The sequence below is a fragment of the Cervus elaphus genome, chromosome 23 (genome assembly GCF_910594005.1).
Source record: "Cervus elaphus chromosome 23, mCerEla1.1, whole genome shotgun sequence".
In the NCBI taxonomy this organism is placed as follows: Eukaryota; Metazoa; Chordata; class Mammalia; order Artiodactyla; family Cervidae; genus Cervus; species Cervus elaphus.
The window spans coordinates 59,738,124-59,755,416 of NC_057837.1; the positions used below are offsets into that span (position 1 = coordinate 59,738,124).

Consider the following 17,293-nt stretch of genomic DNA (forward strand, 5'->3'; position numbering starts at 1 on the left):
CTTGCAGCGTCTCTACCTGGAGGGGGTAGCAGCTATAAAAGAGGACGAGGCAGTGATGTACAGCATTCGCCAGGATACTTTAAGTGAGCAAAGCAAGGTGCTGAAGAGTCTGTGCAGGGCACTGTGGTTTATCCTTACCTTCCTGGAGCTTACCTTTCAGTGGTGGGAAAGAGATAACAAAAACTCAAACCAACCTGTCACATATCAGATGGAGATAAGTGCCAAAGAAGAACAAAGCAGGCTGAGACAGGGATGTGCGATGGGTGTGACTTCAGGCCAGGTGGTTAGGGAGGTCTCATGGGGAAGGACGTGCCAGTTGAGATCCCAAGGGGGTGAGCCCTGTGGATGAATGTGGGGAGGGCACTCCAGGCAGAGGGAAGGGCAAGCGAGTGCAAAGGCCCTGAGTTGGGAGTGGTCTTGGCATGTCTGAGGGACAGCAAGGATGAGCCCAGCATGGCTGGAGCAGGGCAAGTGGCGATTGGGAGGGAGGGGAATTGGTGTTGGCGTAGACTGATTTCTCATAGATTCTATATGGGATAGGACACAAGGAGAAGGGGCAGGGTGACTCCAAGATGTTTGACCACGAGTGGGGTAGCCATTGACCCAGATGGACAGGAGGGGCAGTTTGGGGTGGGCAGAGGGAGGAAAAGTATTTAAAGTTTCCATTTTGGATGTGTGCCTATTATTACTATATTCCGAGGGTTCTACCCGTTAAACCCTTGGTGTCGTGTGCTGACACTGTAGCAAGGATTTGCTCTCTGCCTCTTGCCCAAGCTCCCTCCCTGCCAGCAACTTATACCCAGTGAGTCCCCTACATACAGACGAGTTCTGTTCCCAGAGTGCATTCTTAAGTCCAATTTGTTTGTAATTCCAACAAAGTTAGCCGAGGTACCCAACTAACATAATTGGCTATATAGTACTGTACTATAATAGGTTTATTACCATTTTCACACACATAATACAGAAAAGCAAACTCACACACACACAAACCCATTTTTAATCGTCCAGTGCAGTACCTTGAAAAGCACGGGAGTACAGTACTACATCTGGCACACAGGCGCTGGCAGCACGTGAAGAGGCAGAAGAGTCACTGACTGGAGTAGGGAGAGGAGCTGGGAGATGGTGGAGCTGAAGGGTCATCGGCCATAGGAGATGGGGGCAAGCTGCAGTTTCCCTCACGCCTGACATTGATGGCACAGGCTCTGGTTCATTGCTGGATTCAATCCTCTTGCCCCTCTTGAAAAACTGATCCAGTGACATCTGGATAGTAGCTTTTTCTCTCGTCATAGATGACACAGTAGCACTGCATTGCATTCTGAATGGCTGCTGCAAACTTCATGGACCCTTTCTACATTCAGGTCCTGTTTCTCAAAAATGAACAGCCTTTTCAAATAAAGAACATCCCCTTGCCATCTTCTACATTGTGAGCCTTTTCAGCTCTTCAGTTACTTCTTCTTCCCCTTGTCTCTCTTTATCCTTTCTCTGGACACACTGGCATCTTTGAAAGTTCGTAGCCTGAAGGTTCAAATGTAGGGGATTTCCTATACTGTCATAAACTCACCTTTCTTAGGAAACCTTTCTTCTGACGCAAACCAGTCCTGCTCCAGTTCCCACATCTGCCTCTCCAGAAAACCATCCCTGATGAACTGAAGTCTGAATCCAGCTCCTGGCTGCCTGGGTCCTTCATTTAGCTCTGAGCTCTGCTGGGCAGACATCATCAGCTTTCTTGGCAATGTATGAACCAAGTTCCCCCAACTAGACTGCAGCCTCCCTGAAAACAGCTTTTGAGAACTTTTATTAAGCCATCATTCATTCATTCATTTAAGAAATAGCAGGCACCTGCAGTGTGCAAGATTGTGGAAATTTGAAAGAGAATGAGCCAAGCTGAACCCCCAGCTCTCAAGGGAGCCCCTTGGGGTGCTTCCCATGTACCTCCCATCAATCAAGTACTAAAACAGTGCTCATTTATCTGCCATGAGCTGTGCTAAGTACTCGGCATGGATGAGCTCACAAGTGCTGGGAGGTGGTTGCTACTATTGTCCACATTTTGCAAAAGAGGAGACTCGGGTTCAGAATAGTGAAGCCACTTGCCTAAGATCACACAGCCAGAAAATAGGCGTTTGTCATGCTGGAAGCTGAGACAGTGTCCCCACACACCGCTCCCCCCGCCGCCCGCCCCCCCCCACCCCGATCTCTCCAATCAGGAGTCATCACTAGGGCCCATGCCTTGCTGGGGATGGTGAAATCTGCTCCCAAGGCAGGAATGTGCCTGGAGGTCCTCTGAGCCAGCCTCCAGTGGCAAAGACTGCCTCCCATATGTGGCGATCTGAGCAGGCAGATGGAAGCCCAGATGTTGTTTATTTCCTCTGGTCATCGGTGACATGCATCTTCCACTGCCAGGCGGGGATAGGAGAACGCACCGTCCAGCACTCTCTGTGTGTGGGCCCCCCCCACACACACACACATGGTTCTGGATCCTTCTCAAGGGTCTGGCCCACCTCAGGTTGCCCTGCCTTGGGATAGGGGATGGTGGTCTCTTTTTCTTCTTCTCCAACCTCCTCTCCCCCAGGGAGTCCTTCAGGACAGCTGTGTTAAATCCTGTAGTCCACCATGACACACACTGTTCTCATGCAAGACACACTTCCCTGGGCACACCCCAAATGTGAAGAAACTCTACCTCAAAAATGTTGACAGCAAATTAAAAGTTCTGCACTGATTGCCAAAGCAAGTCTGAGATCACAAACACCAACGGAGGCATGGCAGGTGGTGATAGCCACGTTACTGAGACCCTGGTTGACTGTCAGGCCTGCTCAGGTCCTCAGGGTTCTCTCAGGTTGGTCAGTGTGATCCCTGTTTTACAGGTGGGAAAACTGAAGCACAGGGCGGAAGGCACTAGTTCAAGGGCACATGAGCAAGGATGAGGGGCAGAGCTGCTTGAACCCAAGCAGTGTGGCTCTTAACCCTGCTCCACTTTAAAGTAGGAACCTGTTAGCAGTGCAGATTCTCAAGCCCTACCCGGACTTACTGAATCAGCAACTGAGGGGAAGGCTCAGCAATCAGTGATTTAACCAGCCCTCTAGGTGAATTTGATGCATGCCCAAGTTTGGGAACCCCTACTCTGCACTGCCTTCTAATGTGGGTGAATGAAGCAACTGTGAGAAAAACAGCTGCCCAAGGATGATAAGACATGGCGGTTGACCTTTGCCCTCAGTGTCAGGGATAACAACTGGGAGTGGTGGGGACCTTGGCAAACCAGAGAGCATAGGCCCCCTCTGTGGAATTCCAGCCAAGCATTGCCCTGCGGGAATGCAGGCCTGGCGTGTTGGCAAGTATTCATACCTTTTCCAGCTTCTTACGTGAAGTCTGATTTTTTAACTGTTAGTGAATTAGTTTTTTGGGGTTTTTTTTTTTCTGGTTTTTTTTTTGCATGTATAGTGAAGTTCTTGGCTTGGGTACTGAGGATTTGTCAATTTCAGGCTCACTGTGGGCTGCCAAGGAGATGGTCCTGCCTGAGAGACCAGGTAATTTTCAGGATCCTAGATGTCGCCCTGTGCCTTCTGACCCCCTCAAGGAAAGGTGGGTGGGAGGCACGATAATGCAGAGATGACTCTGGATCCACTCAGATACCTAAATGAAAAAATATAGCGATCACTTGCAAACACTGAACCATTGACTCCCATCGAAACAAGGGGCTTGCGGTCATTCTCAGAATGTGGGTGACCCTGAGATTGGAAACCCTCATTTCAAAGGACACAGGTCATTCCATGATCCCAACAGAAAGAATAAACTGCCCTCCTCCCAAGACCAAAGCTGCCTCCTCTGTCTCTGCCCTGAGCCCTTCACCATCCCAAGGGAGAAAGGCTCTATGCTAAGACTTTTCCATGTATGATACCGTCTGCTTTCATCACATCTGCAAGTTAAGTACCACCCCCTTTCACAGCTAGAATGACTGAGGCCCAGAGAGTTGGAGTACTTTTCCCATGATCGCACAAGCTGCCACCACATTTTGTAACCACTGAGTCCCTAGCACTGGACCTCACAGAGAGTAGGGGCTCACTAGCTATCTGTTGAATGAATGGTTGGATGGATGAATGGATTACTGAACCTTGGTCTAATGCACGTGCTCAGAGTTGTTATAAGCCTGTATCCCTTAGTGAACTACCAACCCCAATGTGATAAAAGTCTACTGTCATTCTCTATAAGATGGACATCCAAATTTCAACTTATCTCCTGGCTGCTTGAGGAAAGACAAAGTGACTCTGATGTCATTCCAAGCCCCTCTGGATGCTGGAGCAACACAAGATCATCCTTTTGGGGCCATTGGTACTTCAACTGTGGGAGGATGGTCTTGATGAGGGGAAATACTTACTAAGAGAAATCACATGGGGTGTCATCCCCTGTGATGCCCCAAGAAAACTCAGGGAGGTGGCAATCAGAGCTCAAATACTGATACTTCAATGAGAAATATGCCTCAGAGGGGAGAGAGGGCAGCAATGAAGGCCAGCATCCAGTTGAGGTACAGAAGGAGCCAGGGGTTTTCAGAGCAGGTGCCCTAGAACCCCAGGGCCCCTTGGTGTGCCGTGTGGTCAGGCTGAGTGGGCAGAGCTTCAGGCCCTCAGCCTTGCTAAAGCCGAGCTGCCCCACCATGACCTGTTGGGCTCCACCTACCTGGTGACCTGCATCATTCTGACTGTAATTTGACGTGAAGAGAGCTACCTCAAGTTAACTAGCAACTTTCTTTGGGACTATGGAGTGAATCAAGTCTTTGGGGACTAGAAAGATGAAGTTAGAAGATGATCAGAAACTCTGACCATCTGGGCCCCATGAGGTTTCTCTCTCTCTCTCTCTGCATCTGATTTCCCTCTCTCTGTGTGTGTGCTTCTGTGTAGTCAGGCGTCTTTGTCTGCAAGAGGCAGAAAACCATACTCAAAATGGTTTTAGAAGAGAAGAGACTTTATGGACCCTCCCAGGAGTAGATCAGATGCACAGGCAATCTCTTGTGTGGCCTCCATTCTTGGGGCCCTCTCCCCTCATGCGTTGTCCACCAACTCTGATCTACATCTTCTCAAATCAAATAGAGTGTAAACACATGCGCGTGCACATGCACGCGCGCGCGCACACACACACACACACACACACACACACACACACAATCCTAAGACTAGGTTCTGTCGAAACTTGCGCCTATGTCTGGACCAATCACTGCAGTCAAGGGGACCTGATGCTGATTGCTCAAGCCCACGTTAGATGCATCTGGACAGAGGTGGTACCACATGAACCTCAAAGTCAGAGATGGGTCTTTGCTAGAAAAGAGTGCTAGTGCCCACCAAAGCTTCTCACACTTGTACACTGGAACAGGCCACCTTGCTGCTGCTGCTGCTGCTGCTAAGTCACTTCAGCCTGCCCTCCTGCAAATGTCCTTCGGTCAAGAGGCCATCCTAAACCATGGTCTGTCCGCACACAGTCAAAATTCTCTAGAGAGGTGGTCTAATGGTCCCAGCCTGGATGACCTGTCAGGCCTTGGTACAGCCTGTCCACCACTGGCTAGGGGAAAGGGTAAAGCTGAACAAGCATAGTTGTCAGGTCTGGTTCTCAGGGAAAGGAGATTATGAGTAAGAAAAGACACACACAAAATGCCAATTATGTCTATTTTGGTCTTGTTTAAATGTACATTCCTTGGCCTAGAGGCTTTACAAGCCTCCCTGGAGATTCTTATGCATAGTCAAGTTGAGGAGCCATCAAGTCTGGATCTTTCTAAAGCAACATTGTACAAACTCTAGCTGTCATCACTTATTATTCATAAAATTATCACTCAAGTCTCTACATCTGTAACCGTGGGGAAATGGGAGGAACAGCGTTGCCCTTTCTAATGAGTTATAGAGATGTGATGAAAGCTGGAGTGAGGCCATCAGATTACAAAAGTCAGGGGTGTCATTACAACAGCAAGGCACTAGAGGGCACCCTACCAACTGCAGCAAGAGGCAGAGCCAACCGCTCTTCAAAGACCTGGTGATGAAGGCAGTTGAGATCCATCACCTGTCAACACACATGCATGCCTGCACACACACTGACACCCTCCCAGGTCAGGGGTGAGTCCTTGTTGGGTTTTTTTTTTCTGCAGCATGTTGAAATCTCACTCTACAAATACTGCAGTAGCTCTAGCTGGAATTTCTTTGCTATTTGGCTGCCTGACCTTAGGGAAGGCTCCACCTTCTCTGGCCTCTGGGTTCCCAGTGAAGCTGCAGGGGTTGGGCTGCGTGATCCCTAAACTCTTCTGAGAGAAAACGGTTAGTAAGGGTTTCGCTTTGTCACCATCTGCGTTGCTATTACAGTCACTTCTGTGGGCTGCAACCCTCCCAACCAGGCTGTAAGGTCCCAGAACAGCAGGGCCACGTGTTGCTCATGCCTGCAGCCCCAGGCTCTGCCTGTCACAGAGACAGCCCTGAGTAAATGTGCCGAGTGGCAGTGTGGTGCTGACTGACATGGGTCCCTGCACCACTGATGCTGAGGGATGCTGGGTATGTCATTTCACCTCTTTGGGCCTCTGTTTCTTAAGTTGCAAAATGGGTAGCACCACCCACGCCTGTGTCAGGCTGCGTCTCTGACCACAAACTCAGTTTTCGGGACATACCCTTCTATTTCTCTGTCATTGAACATAATTTCTAATCTGAGTCCTATTCTGCCAAGTGGTAGAGACCACCTCAAGCCAATAGAGGGTCTCTTTGCCCTTTGTTGGTGGGGTCACATCTCAGGGGCAGTGGGCTTACATAATGCCAAGGTAACTAGTTTATTAAACAAGCTGAACTTGGTGAGGTATAAACATGCAACTGTTTCATGTTTCCTTAATCTCTGCCTCCATGAAGCTGCCTGGCCCTTTCTTGTCCCTTAATGACACCTGGTTAATTTCTGACTCTCCCCAGCTCCCGCCTACCCGCAATGGTCTACCCTACTGCCTCTTGCTGGGGCGCCTGCCAGAAACCAGCCTTCTTGGGTGAGGCTTCTTGAGCCTGACTACTCCTGGGGAGACTTGCCACTGAGAACCCCTCATGCAGGCCATAAAGGATATGCAATTTCTTCTGCTGCCTTCCTGCTCAGCTTGGCCCCTTCCCTCTCCTGGTCTCTTTTCTGTGCTCAAAGCGGTGTTGGAAGGAGCAGACCTGTGGGGCTGCCACGCAAGCTAACATCCAACCGGGGTGTGAGGTGCTGGTCACCCCCTTTATGCAGGCAACAGTCTCTGTGAGGGGTACCCTTGCATCTTCTCTCACTTGGTTTTGGGGTTTGGGAAGTGAGAGGAAACCACAGCAACCCCCTCTTGCCCAAGTTGACAGCTCCTAACTCTCCTGAGTCCTCCTGTCTTGGTGTCAGCATGATCAGAGGTAGTCGGACGGCAGAGACTCCCTATAAACCCTGGAGGAGCTTTCTTTCTAGGGTATTTCTCATCTTTTTCTCCCCAGCTTTGGTTGCCACTTCTGGAACAAAAAGTTCCTTCCCTTCACTTGCTGTACTTGAGGATGTTGGGAGCCCTTGATAATGGCGTCAGTGAGGAATGGGGTATTGTTCAGAAAGGCAGCAGGGAGACGAGGGTCTTCCACACCCTCATGCATGTGCACCACAAACACACTCAAAAATACACACTGCATTAGTGAAGATTAAATATGTCAATGAGTGACCGAACTTTTCATCTTATTTCTCCAACATCTTTGACACATGGTCTATACCTCATGATCCAAAAAAGATGTTTGTGCTCCAGCCCTCGTGTTCACATTCCACCCAACGGGAAGGATCAGGGATGACAAAGGGCATGCCCCTGCACTTTAAGCTTTCTAGAAGTTGCACACACACTGCTTTACCTTATAACCTACTAGCCAGGTTTTGGTCACATGACCAAAGTCACATGATCTAGTTGCATGGGAAGTGTAGTCACTTGGATGGCCACGTGCTCAATTACTGTTCTATCCCAATAAGACAGTCTGAGCTGCTGACACATGTGGTTTCACTCTCTCTCTCTCCCTTTCCCCACCCTCCACCCTGGTCTGGCTGGCAGTGGGCACTGGTCTGGGGGGCAACTGCACAGGCTGTGTTATCTGCTCAGAGGAGAACGGCTGCTCAACCTGCCAGCAGAGGCTCTTCCTGTTCATCCGCCGGGAAGGCATCCGCCAGTACGGCAAGTGTGTGCACGACTGTCCGCCCGGCTACTTCGGCGTCCGTGGCCAGGAAGTCAACAGGTGCAAAAGTATGTGGCCCCTCCCTTATCTTATGCTAGCACTGTGCTCCTGCACATTTCTGGTCCACATCCCACCTCTCACCTAACACAGCAGCCCCTGGGAAAGTAGTGTATGCCTGAGCCCAGACTCAGATATATGCTTGCCTCAGGCTGGCTCTGAAGCCCTAAGCAAGTCAGTATCCTCTCTGAGCTCAACCCTAACAGGGCAGGGAATTTCCACCCCTACACTAGTTTGTTCTGTGGCCTTTGGCATGCTGCTCACTCTCCCTGGGCCTAGCTCAATGGGAAAAGGAGTCCTAACTCCTAACTTTGGTTTTCAGTGTGAGCTGGGCAAATCATGACCATCTTTGAGCTTTGGTGGAAATGGAGTAGGGAGTCCTCACTCCCAGCCCAGATTCACTGTGTGACTTCAGGCAAGGTATTTACTCTCTCTGAGCCTCAGCTCAAATGATAAAGAGAATCAAAATAACCATGTTACCTTGGACATGACACCTGCCCCCACTGAGCCTCAGTTCAAATGAGAAAAGGAGATCTGAAATGCAGCCCCGTTTGTGGACAAGTCTGGGCTTCAAATGAGATGTTAGTCACTCAATCGTGTCCGACTCTTTGTGACCCCATGGATTGGAGCCCACCAGGTTCCTCTGTCCATAGAATTTTCCAGGCAAGAAAACTGGAGTGGGTTGCCATTCCCTTCTCCAGAGACACACAGAATCTGGACCCCAGTACTGCAGAGCTTGGGTCACTCAGAGGCCCTCCCCAGTCCTGGGCAGTCCCAGAGGGTCCCATCCCCAGGCATCTCCCCTCACCAGGGCTGGTCCTGGCTGTATTACAGAATGCGGAGCCACATGTGAAAGCTGCTTCAGCCAGGACTTCTGCATCCAGTGCAAGAGGCGGTTTTACCTGTACAAGGGAAAGTGTCTGCCCACCTGCCCGCCAGGCACCGCGGCCCAGCAGAGCACACGGGAGTGCCAGGGTGAGTGGGGGCATCCTTGCCCTGCCCTACCCCCTCCCTCCTTGGAGCAGGGGCTGGTGAGGGGTGTCAGGAGACCTGGAAGAAACCATAGCAGAATGTCACATGATGATGGGAAACCCAATGCTATGTCAGGGACACATAGGAACCCTTCAATACACTAGACCCATCATAGGCACCGTTGTGATGATTACTATTACTACCAACATCTACATCATTATTATTGCCAAGGGCGGTTGCAGAGCACAGAAGAAGAGCACTGATTTTGGAATAAGACCTGGGTTCAAATGCTATCTCTGAAAATCACCCATTAGTGATCTTGAGCAAGTCAGTTAAGCTCTCTGTCCTTCAGTTTCTCCAAATGTTAAAAAAAATTACAATAGAACATAAAATCTACTTCATGGAGAGGGTTGTTGTAATGGGTGAATTAATTAATACACTTTAAAGTACTTAATACAGTAGCTGGTACAGTAAGTGCTCAATATATGTCATTATTATTACCTGTCATACTAGTTGTCATGACTGCTCTGTTTTCCCCCTACTCCTTTTCAGATTCCCGTGTGAGCACCACTTCTGTGATCTGTCCTTTTATGAGGCTGTTCCCCAGCGTTCTCACCTGAATCACATATCTCTGCCCACACAGTCTCTCTGGGCTCATGTTCACGGTCATTCCAAACACTGATGGCTCCTAACTCGCTCTCCTCAGCTTCATTTTCTCACGGGCAGCAGACTCACATCTTCACCTGCCCTGTGGATGCATTCTTCCCTCCCTGCCCATCCCCAGCCTGGTGCTTCTTCTGGGCTTCCTCCTTCAATGACCTGCTTCACCACCCACAGGCTGGCCATCCTGGAAGCATGGGCATCACTGTGGACTCTTGCCTGTCATCCTACATCCAATCCAGTCTTGTTCATCCACTCGGGAAATATTTGCTAGAGTATCTTCTATGCTCCAGGCACTTTCCAAGTCATTGAGGACATATTAGTGAACAAAACAGAAAAAGTTTCTGCCCTTGTAGACTTGACATTTTACTGTGGAGACAGAAGACGCACAAGAATAAATACAGATGTTAGGTGGTTAAAAAAAAAACTTTGGGGGAAATGAAGCGGAATAAAGCTTCCAAACTTGCCCCAGCCTTCCTTTCCCTTTTCCCCCACCCTACACCCAAACATCACTTTCTCTCCCCACCCTCTGCCCATTGCTATGATCTTGGCCACAGACTCTTGCCCATATGCCTGCCTCCAGTCTCACTGTCTGCAGCCCACACTGTCTCTCGTTCCAGAAGCCAGAGCGATGATCTGAGAATGACAATCCGATCAGGTTTCTCTTCTGCTCAAGGCCCCTCAGTGGCTCCCACTGTTCCCCAAGCTGTGGGCAATGTAGCCCCCATCTGCCACCTCTCCAACTCTATCAGGTTTTTCCTCCTCCATTTGAGTCTGTGCCCCAGCTTCCCCATGGAGGGCAGAGTCATCCAGGGATTTCGCTTGGGGTATTTCTTTCAATTATGGGCTTTTCTGGGGGCTTCCCTAGTGGCTCAGAGGTTAAAGCATCTGCAATGTGGGAGACCTGGGTTCGATTCCTGGGTCAAGAAGATCCCCTGGAGAAGGAAATGGCAACTCACTCCAGTATTCCTGCCTGGAGAATCCCATGGAGGGAGGAGCCTGGTAGGCTACAGTCCACAGGGTCGCAAAGAGTCGGACACGGACACGACTGAGCAACTTCACTTTCACTTTCATATGGTAAAGAATCTGCCTGCAATGCAGGAGACCAGGGTTCAATCCCTGGGTCAAGAAGATCCCCTGGAGAAGGGAATGGCAACCCACTCCAGTTTCCTTGCCTGGAGAATGGACAGAGGAGCCTGGCGGGCTACAGTCATGGGGTCACAAAGAGACACGACTGAGTGACTTAACACTTTCACTTTCATTTCTTTCAACTGGAGCACTTGTCCTTCCTGCTCCTCCCTGAATCTGGCTGACCTCCCCATGCCCACTTCAAGACTCAGATCAGGAGTCTCCTCCTCTAGGAAGCCCACCTGGTGGCTCAGGACAGGGCCTCCTGATCTCCTAGTGCTGCTGGAGCGTCCCTGTCTGTACAAGCGCCCTGCCTTCCAGCCCCACTGCTGAAGACGGTGAGCTCTGGGAGACAGACCCGGGGCTGTCCCTTCCCTGCCTCACCTGGGCACCCGCACGGCAGGAGGCACACGGCAGGTGCTCAGACTGTGCTCCCAGATGAATGCGTCTGTGAAGGACCATCGTTCCAGGGTCTGGAGACTTGGGTGCTGGGCCCTGCTGGATCGTAAACACTTGTGGTTCTGCTGTGCAAGCACCTCTTTTCCCTAATTCAGTTCAGTTCCCTAATTCAATTCCCTAGTTCAGTCGCTCAGTCATGTCCGACTCTTTTCTGACCCCATGGACTGCAGCACTCCAGGCTTCCCTGTCCTTCCCCATCTCCTGGAGCTTGCTCAAACTCTGTCCATTGAGTCAGTGTTGCCATCCAACCATCTCATCTTCTGTTGCCCCCTTCTTCTCCTGCCCTCCATCTTTCCCAGTATCCAGGTCTTTTCCAATGAGTCGGCTCTTCGAATAAGATGGCCAAAGGATTGGAGCTTCGGCTTACCCCTTACCTGCTCTAGGCCTCCGTGTCCTAATCTGCAAAGCGGAGGTATTAAGAACTGCCCTATTCTCTGCCTACCTTTCTAGGACTCTTAAAAGAACCAAATGTGAAAGAATACTATATATTATATATTCATATATTAAAAAAAAATTACTCCCTACCTTTTCTGTCCATGACCTCATTTTTCCTCACAACAGCACAGCCTAACTCCCACCTCCTAAAGCTTATCAGAGGCACAAGATCAGGTTCAGAAACCAGGTCTTGGCCCTGAGGGCCTCCCAGCCAGCCGTGCAGCCTGTCTCCTGTCCCTGCCGTCCTGAACCTTCACTCTGCCCATCACTACAGCATCCTCGTGCCCCACACAGGATGGCCAGGCCTCCAGGGCTGTGCACAGCTACCTGGGATGCGCTTCTTTCCGCTGCCAGCTGATAAGTCTGCTCTTCCTCTGGCTCCTACGTCACCTCCTCAGGGAAGCCTTCCCCTTTAAAGCCACACGGTCTGTCACTCGGGCTTCCGGCTCGCCACAGCCTGTGTTTGCATTAGTACCGCTCTCATCCCAGGATCTCAGAAGTAGCTGTTTAAACGTTCCCCCTTGGCTCCTTAATGATAGCCTGAGACTCTTACATGTGGAGATGGTGTCTTCAGGGAGCTGAACCCCTCAGACCCTGCACTTGATCTGAGGGACACTCACTGCCAACTGACCCCATCTGCCTGTCTGTCTCCCCCTCCACCCCCGCAGAGGAGTGTGAGCTGAGCCCCTGGGGCAGCTGGAGCCCTTGTACGCACAACGGGAAGACCTGCGGCTCGGCCTGGGGCCTGGAGACCCGCGTGCGGGAGGCCGGCCGGGCCGGGCGGGAGGAGGCATCCACCTGCCAGGTGCTGTCTGAGTCAAGGAAATGCCCCATCCGGAGGCCCTGCCCAGGAGGTGAGCACCAGGGTGGGCATGGTGGGCAACAGGCAGGGCATAGTGACTGCAGCACCCAGACCCCACAAAGTGCCCCTGTAAGGCTGCCTGAGGGCTTCGCTAGTGGCTCAGATGGTAAAGAATCCACCTGCGATGCAGGAGACCTGGGTTCAATCCCTGGGTTGGGAAGACCGCCTGAAGCCCATGCCAGTATTCTTGCCTGGGGAATCCCCATGGACAGAGGAGCCTGGTGAGCTACAGTCCATGGGGTCACAAAGAGTCAGAGGCAACTGAGTGACCCAGCACAGCCCAGCACAAGGTTGCCCGAAGGCCCCCACTAGCCCCAGCTTCCTGTGTGTTGAGCATTGCCTTCCCCAGTGTCCCCCTGCCAAGGTCAGCCTCAGACCCCTTGGGAAGATCAAGCTTGTCCTTTCCAGCAGGGGTTTGAGACCCCTTCAGACTGATATCTCCTATAATAAAGGACTTGGGACACCCCCTTGACACTCTGAAACAAAGTCAAGGATAATGTGACCCACTTGCTCTGGTCATTAAAAAGGAAAAATCAGTGTAGTACCTAACTGGGCTTCCCAGGTGGCGCTCGTGCTAAAGAATACGACTGGCAATGCAGGAGATGTAAGAGATGGGAGCTTGATCCCTGGGTCGGGAAGATCCCCTGGAGGCGGGCATGGCAACCCACTCCAGTATTCTTGCCTGGAGAATCCCAAGGACAGAGGAGCCTGGTGGGATATGATCTATAGGGTCACAAAGAGTCGGACACGACTGAGGGACTTAGCAGGCACCCGCGCATAGTGCCTAACTATAAGGAAAAACAAATTTCATTATGGCCGTGCTTGGGTGCCACACGCCAGAGAGTACTGACTGACGTCGCCTCACGGCAAAGGCGGTAGCCGTCCACAGTCAGGGCCTCCGGCACACCATGTTGCCATCAGAGATGCAGTTTCCCAAATGGCGACCAGTTCTCTGTGAAGTCCAACAGAGCTGCTTCACCTCCTGATTGACAGCACACTGGTGGCCCTAGAATAGTCAGCAATGGGACAGGTGCTCCACAGCACTTGGCATTCATTCACACACAAGACAGAGTTCAGCTCTGAGCGAGCTGATTCCTCGCTATGTGAGGCTGGGGCAGCCGTTAGGGAACTGGACAGGATGAAGCTTCTTCCTGGGGGACTGTCCCATGTATGGTGGGCAATTGGGGACAGGGGATGAGTTTGAGATGGGACCAGAGAAACTAAGAGACCCCAGACCTAGAGAAGCACCCAGCAGCTCCTGTAGAAGCGTGTGGGGCCAGTGATGCAAGAAGATGGCCTGGCTGTGCAGACACTTTTAAACCAGAAATTTAGGGCTGTCCTTGGTCCCACCAGATTCCCTGATAGCTCAGTTGGCAAAGAATCAGCCTGCAATGCAGGAGACCCCAGTTCGATTCCTGGGTTAGGAAGATCTGCTGGAGGAGGGATAGGCTACTCACTCCAGTATTCTTGGGCTTCCCTGGTGGCTCAGCTGGTAAAGAAACCACCTGCAGTACAAGAGACCTGGGTTCCATCCCTGGGTTGGGAAGATCCCCTGGAGGAGGGAAAGGCGACCCGCTCCAATATCCTGGCCTGGAGAATTCCATGGACTATATGGTCCGGGTCACAAAGAGTCGGACACGACTGAGCGACTTTCACTTTTTTGCTCCCACCCATGCCTCCGTCTTCTTGCTTGTTGTCAACTGCTAATAACAGGAAGAGCATTCCAGGCAGAGGGCACAGCCAGTGTGAAGGCGTGGCGGTGGCATGAACCTGCCAGTGACGAGGATGGTGTGAGCAAGGGCGGGGGTTGGGGGACAGGCCGCGAAGACGGTGTGGTCTTTTGCTCCAGGCGAGCCCAGAGTCACTCAAAAGTAACGCCCTGAACTCCAGCCTAGGCTGTGCCTCTGAGTAAGCGAGGGTCCTCCTGGGCCTCAGTTGCCTCACCTGAGAAATGGGACTTGATCATGTGTTTGTGTTAGACACTCACGCCAGCTCCATGGGGGGCGGGGGGCACAGCGGGGTCAGGATTCCCTGGCAGGTCTGGGGTTTGCATCCACTCCCCACGGTGGGAGAGCCAGTGGGTACAGACACCAATGACGGCGTCATGTGGGGCATCCGGGCTGCCCTTGCCTCCCGGATATCCTGGAGATGAGATACACAGGGCACCTGGATCCGCAGCTGGCAACCCAAGTGCTTCTGTCACTGTTGTTGTTTGAGGGCAGAGCTGGGCCAGGAGCTAAGTGGGGAGGTTGGTGCTGAGACCCTGGTGAAAGGTGTTGAGTCTCCGGCAAAGAGCCCCGTAAACCTCGCAGTGAGTGCACGTGGGCGGGTCCTGGCCCCCCGCCCCCCAAAGCCACCCTAAGTCTCGACAAAGGGGGCCCCACATGGACCTCGAGGCCTGATGAGCAGATGCCCAGCATGGGTGGTGCCTCGCATGTCAGTGACCTCTTTACCCACTAAGGAGTTGAGAGTGTCCGGTTTAGGGTACGTGATGCTGCCGTCCCAACTCCCAAAAGGAGTAGTTGTCAGGTCAGCACCCCTGTGTCATTCTGAGCCTGCTGCGGGGAGTGGGGGGCCCCTTGTCTGTCAGGATGGCCTCAGCAACAACACTCTGTGCTCTTGTTGCAGAGAGAAACCCCAATCGGAAGAAGGGCCTGAGAGAGCGGCGCCCGCGCAAGGACCGGAAGCTGGATGGCCGGGGGGACGGGAGGCCCCGGCCGGCGCCCACCTAGGCGCCCAGCCCACAGCCAGGGCGTCGGCCGCTTCGAGTTCTCTCTCGCCCCTTCACTCTCTAGCTGTTCCCCCTCCTCTCCCTTCCCTGTTCTCTTTTGCTCACTCACATCTCCTCTCTTTTTTCTCCTGTATTTCCTACATTTCTGCCACCTCGGTTTTCCCTCCTTCCTACACCTCCTTTCTCCTTTTTCTTGCTTTCCTTTCATCTTTTCCTTTCCTCCTGTTTTTCTTCACTGTGTCCCCCCCACCACCACGCACACACTAAGACAGAGACCAACTCCTGCGCACCCCGCCCCCCCAACTCCTCACTCTCTATTCCTCCTTAAAGAAAGCGCACCTCTTTTATTCTAGGTCTTTCCCTGACCCTCCTCAGCCCAGTTGCAGAGAAGGTGTTTCTAAGAGTGGGGCCCAGGCCACAGCCCCGGCAGGCTTGTTGAGTCCTGAGAGCCCTACTTCCACGCCAGAGGATACTCCAGACCCCAGAGCTGTGGGTGCCTCCACTTCTAGCCAGTCCCTAGAGGCATCTCCACAGCCCCCAGCTTCCCTGGGAAGCCCCTGGAAGAGGCTCCGCGGGTTTCCGGATACCCCAGCTGGCCATGGAGGAGCTGTGACGGGGCCTCTGGCCGGACAGCCAGCCTTGTGCCGAGGCCAGCCTTCTGGAAGCTTCCTGCTGCATCCATCAATGCTCCCTCAGCACCCTCCCTCTCAAGGTGCCCTGGCCCCTGCTTCCCGAGTCCCTGTTCACCTATGTCCTGCATCCTAGCTCATCCCAGAAAAGGCCATGCAGGCTGAAAGGAACTTCAAGATTCTCCAGGCCACTCCATTTCCCCCAGCTCCTCCTGCTTGTTGTACCTCTGGGGAGACTGAGGCCGAGAAGGGACTTGTCCAAGGTCACCCAGGGATCCCATGGGCTGTGCCTTCCACTTGCTCACTTGCTCAGCAAACCCACAGCTGCGAGGAAGCTTTGGGAGCCTTGGGGAGGTGAGGAATGAAGTTGTCGGGTCAGGAGTAAGGGAGGATCCCCCTCCTCACCCACCTCACCCCTGACACCCCAGCCTGTGGCACCTCCCAACCGCCGGCCAAGGCCATACACCAGCAGGAAGAGCAAGACAAGGCATCTCCTCACTGCCTGTCGTTCCACCATCAAGTGCCTCCCTCTTCCTTTGCTCTCCTAACTCCCAGAAAGTGGTGCTTCCTGCATTGGCATTGCCAGCAGCCAAGGCCAAGGAGAGCATGAGACCCCAGGGCCCCAGGGTGGCCTGGGAATGGAGGTGTCAGTGGGTGGAGGAGAGGCTGAAGGTGATGAAGAAGGACAACCCCGCCCAGAGACAGCGCCCACCCTCAGGCTTCCCTCCACCTGGCACAGGCGGATCCCCTATCATTGCCTCCAACAGACTCTGGGGGCCCTGTCCCCCAAGGCCTCATTCTTTGTCTCCCTGAGGTCAGAGAGAGCCCCTTGCCTGGCCAGACCACTAGCTTCTCTTCTGCAAAAGTTTGTGCCTCTGAAATGCTCTGTTGTTGTTTCAAGACCCCACTTTTTTTTTTAATAAAGGGAAAAGAAACTCACAGATGCTTCTTGGGCATCAAGTGGTGTTGCAAAATCATGATCCTGATGAGTTTGGAGTAATTGAACCAAAACCATGTGGGGTGGTTTTCTCTGGAATGCCCAGAGACCAGAGGACCAGGATGTGTAAGGGACTGGGTGGGGAATTTTCGGGCCCTCAGCCCCTCCAGGCCTCTCACAAGAAGGGGGCTCAGCCAGAGGCAGACGAGAGCTGTGCTCCCCTACTCCTGTACCTCTCAGCCCCAAGATCACAGGAGA

General features: G+C 52.4%; 1 protein-coding gene across 1 annotated transcript in view; it reads left to right on the forward strand.

Moving 5' to 3' along the window:
• Positions 1-17,036, forward strand: part of RSPO4 (R-spondin 4) — a 33,804-nt gene extending 16,768 nt beyond the window's left edge. Inside the window, exons 2-5 of the mRNA XM_043884346.1 lie at positions 8,045-8,233; positions 9,057-9,197; positions 12,545-12,730; positions 15,367-17,036. Of these exons, the coding sequence (XP_043740281.1) occupies positions 8,045-8,233; positions 9,057-9,197; positions 12,545-12,730; positions 15,367-15,470 (620 nt within the window). The 3' untranslated portion in view covers positions 15,471-17,036. The remainder of the gene's footprint in view (positions 1-8,044; positions 8,234-9,056; positions 9,198-12,544; positions 12,731-15,366) is intronic.
• The last annotated feature ends 257 nt before the right edge of the window (positions 17,037-17,293 follow it).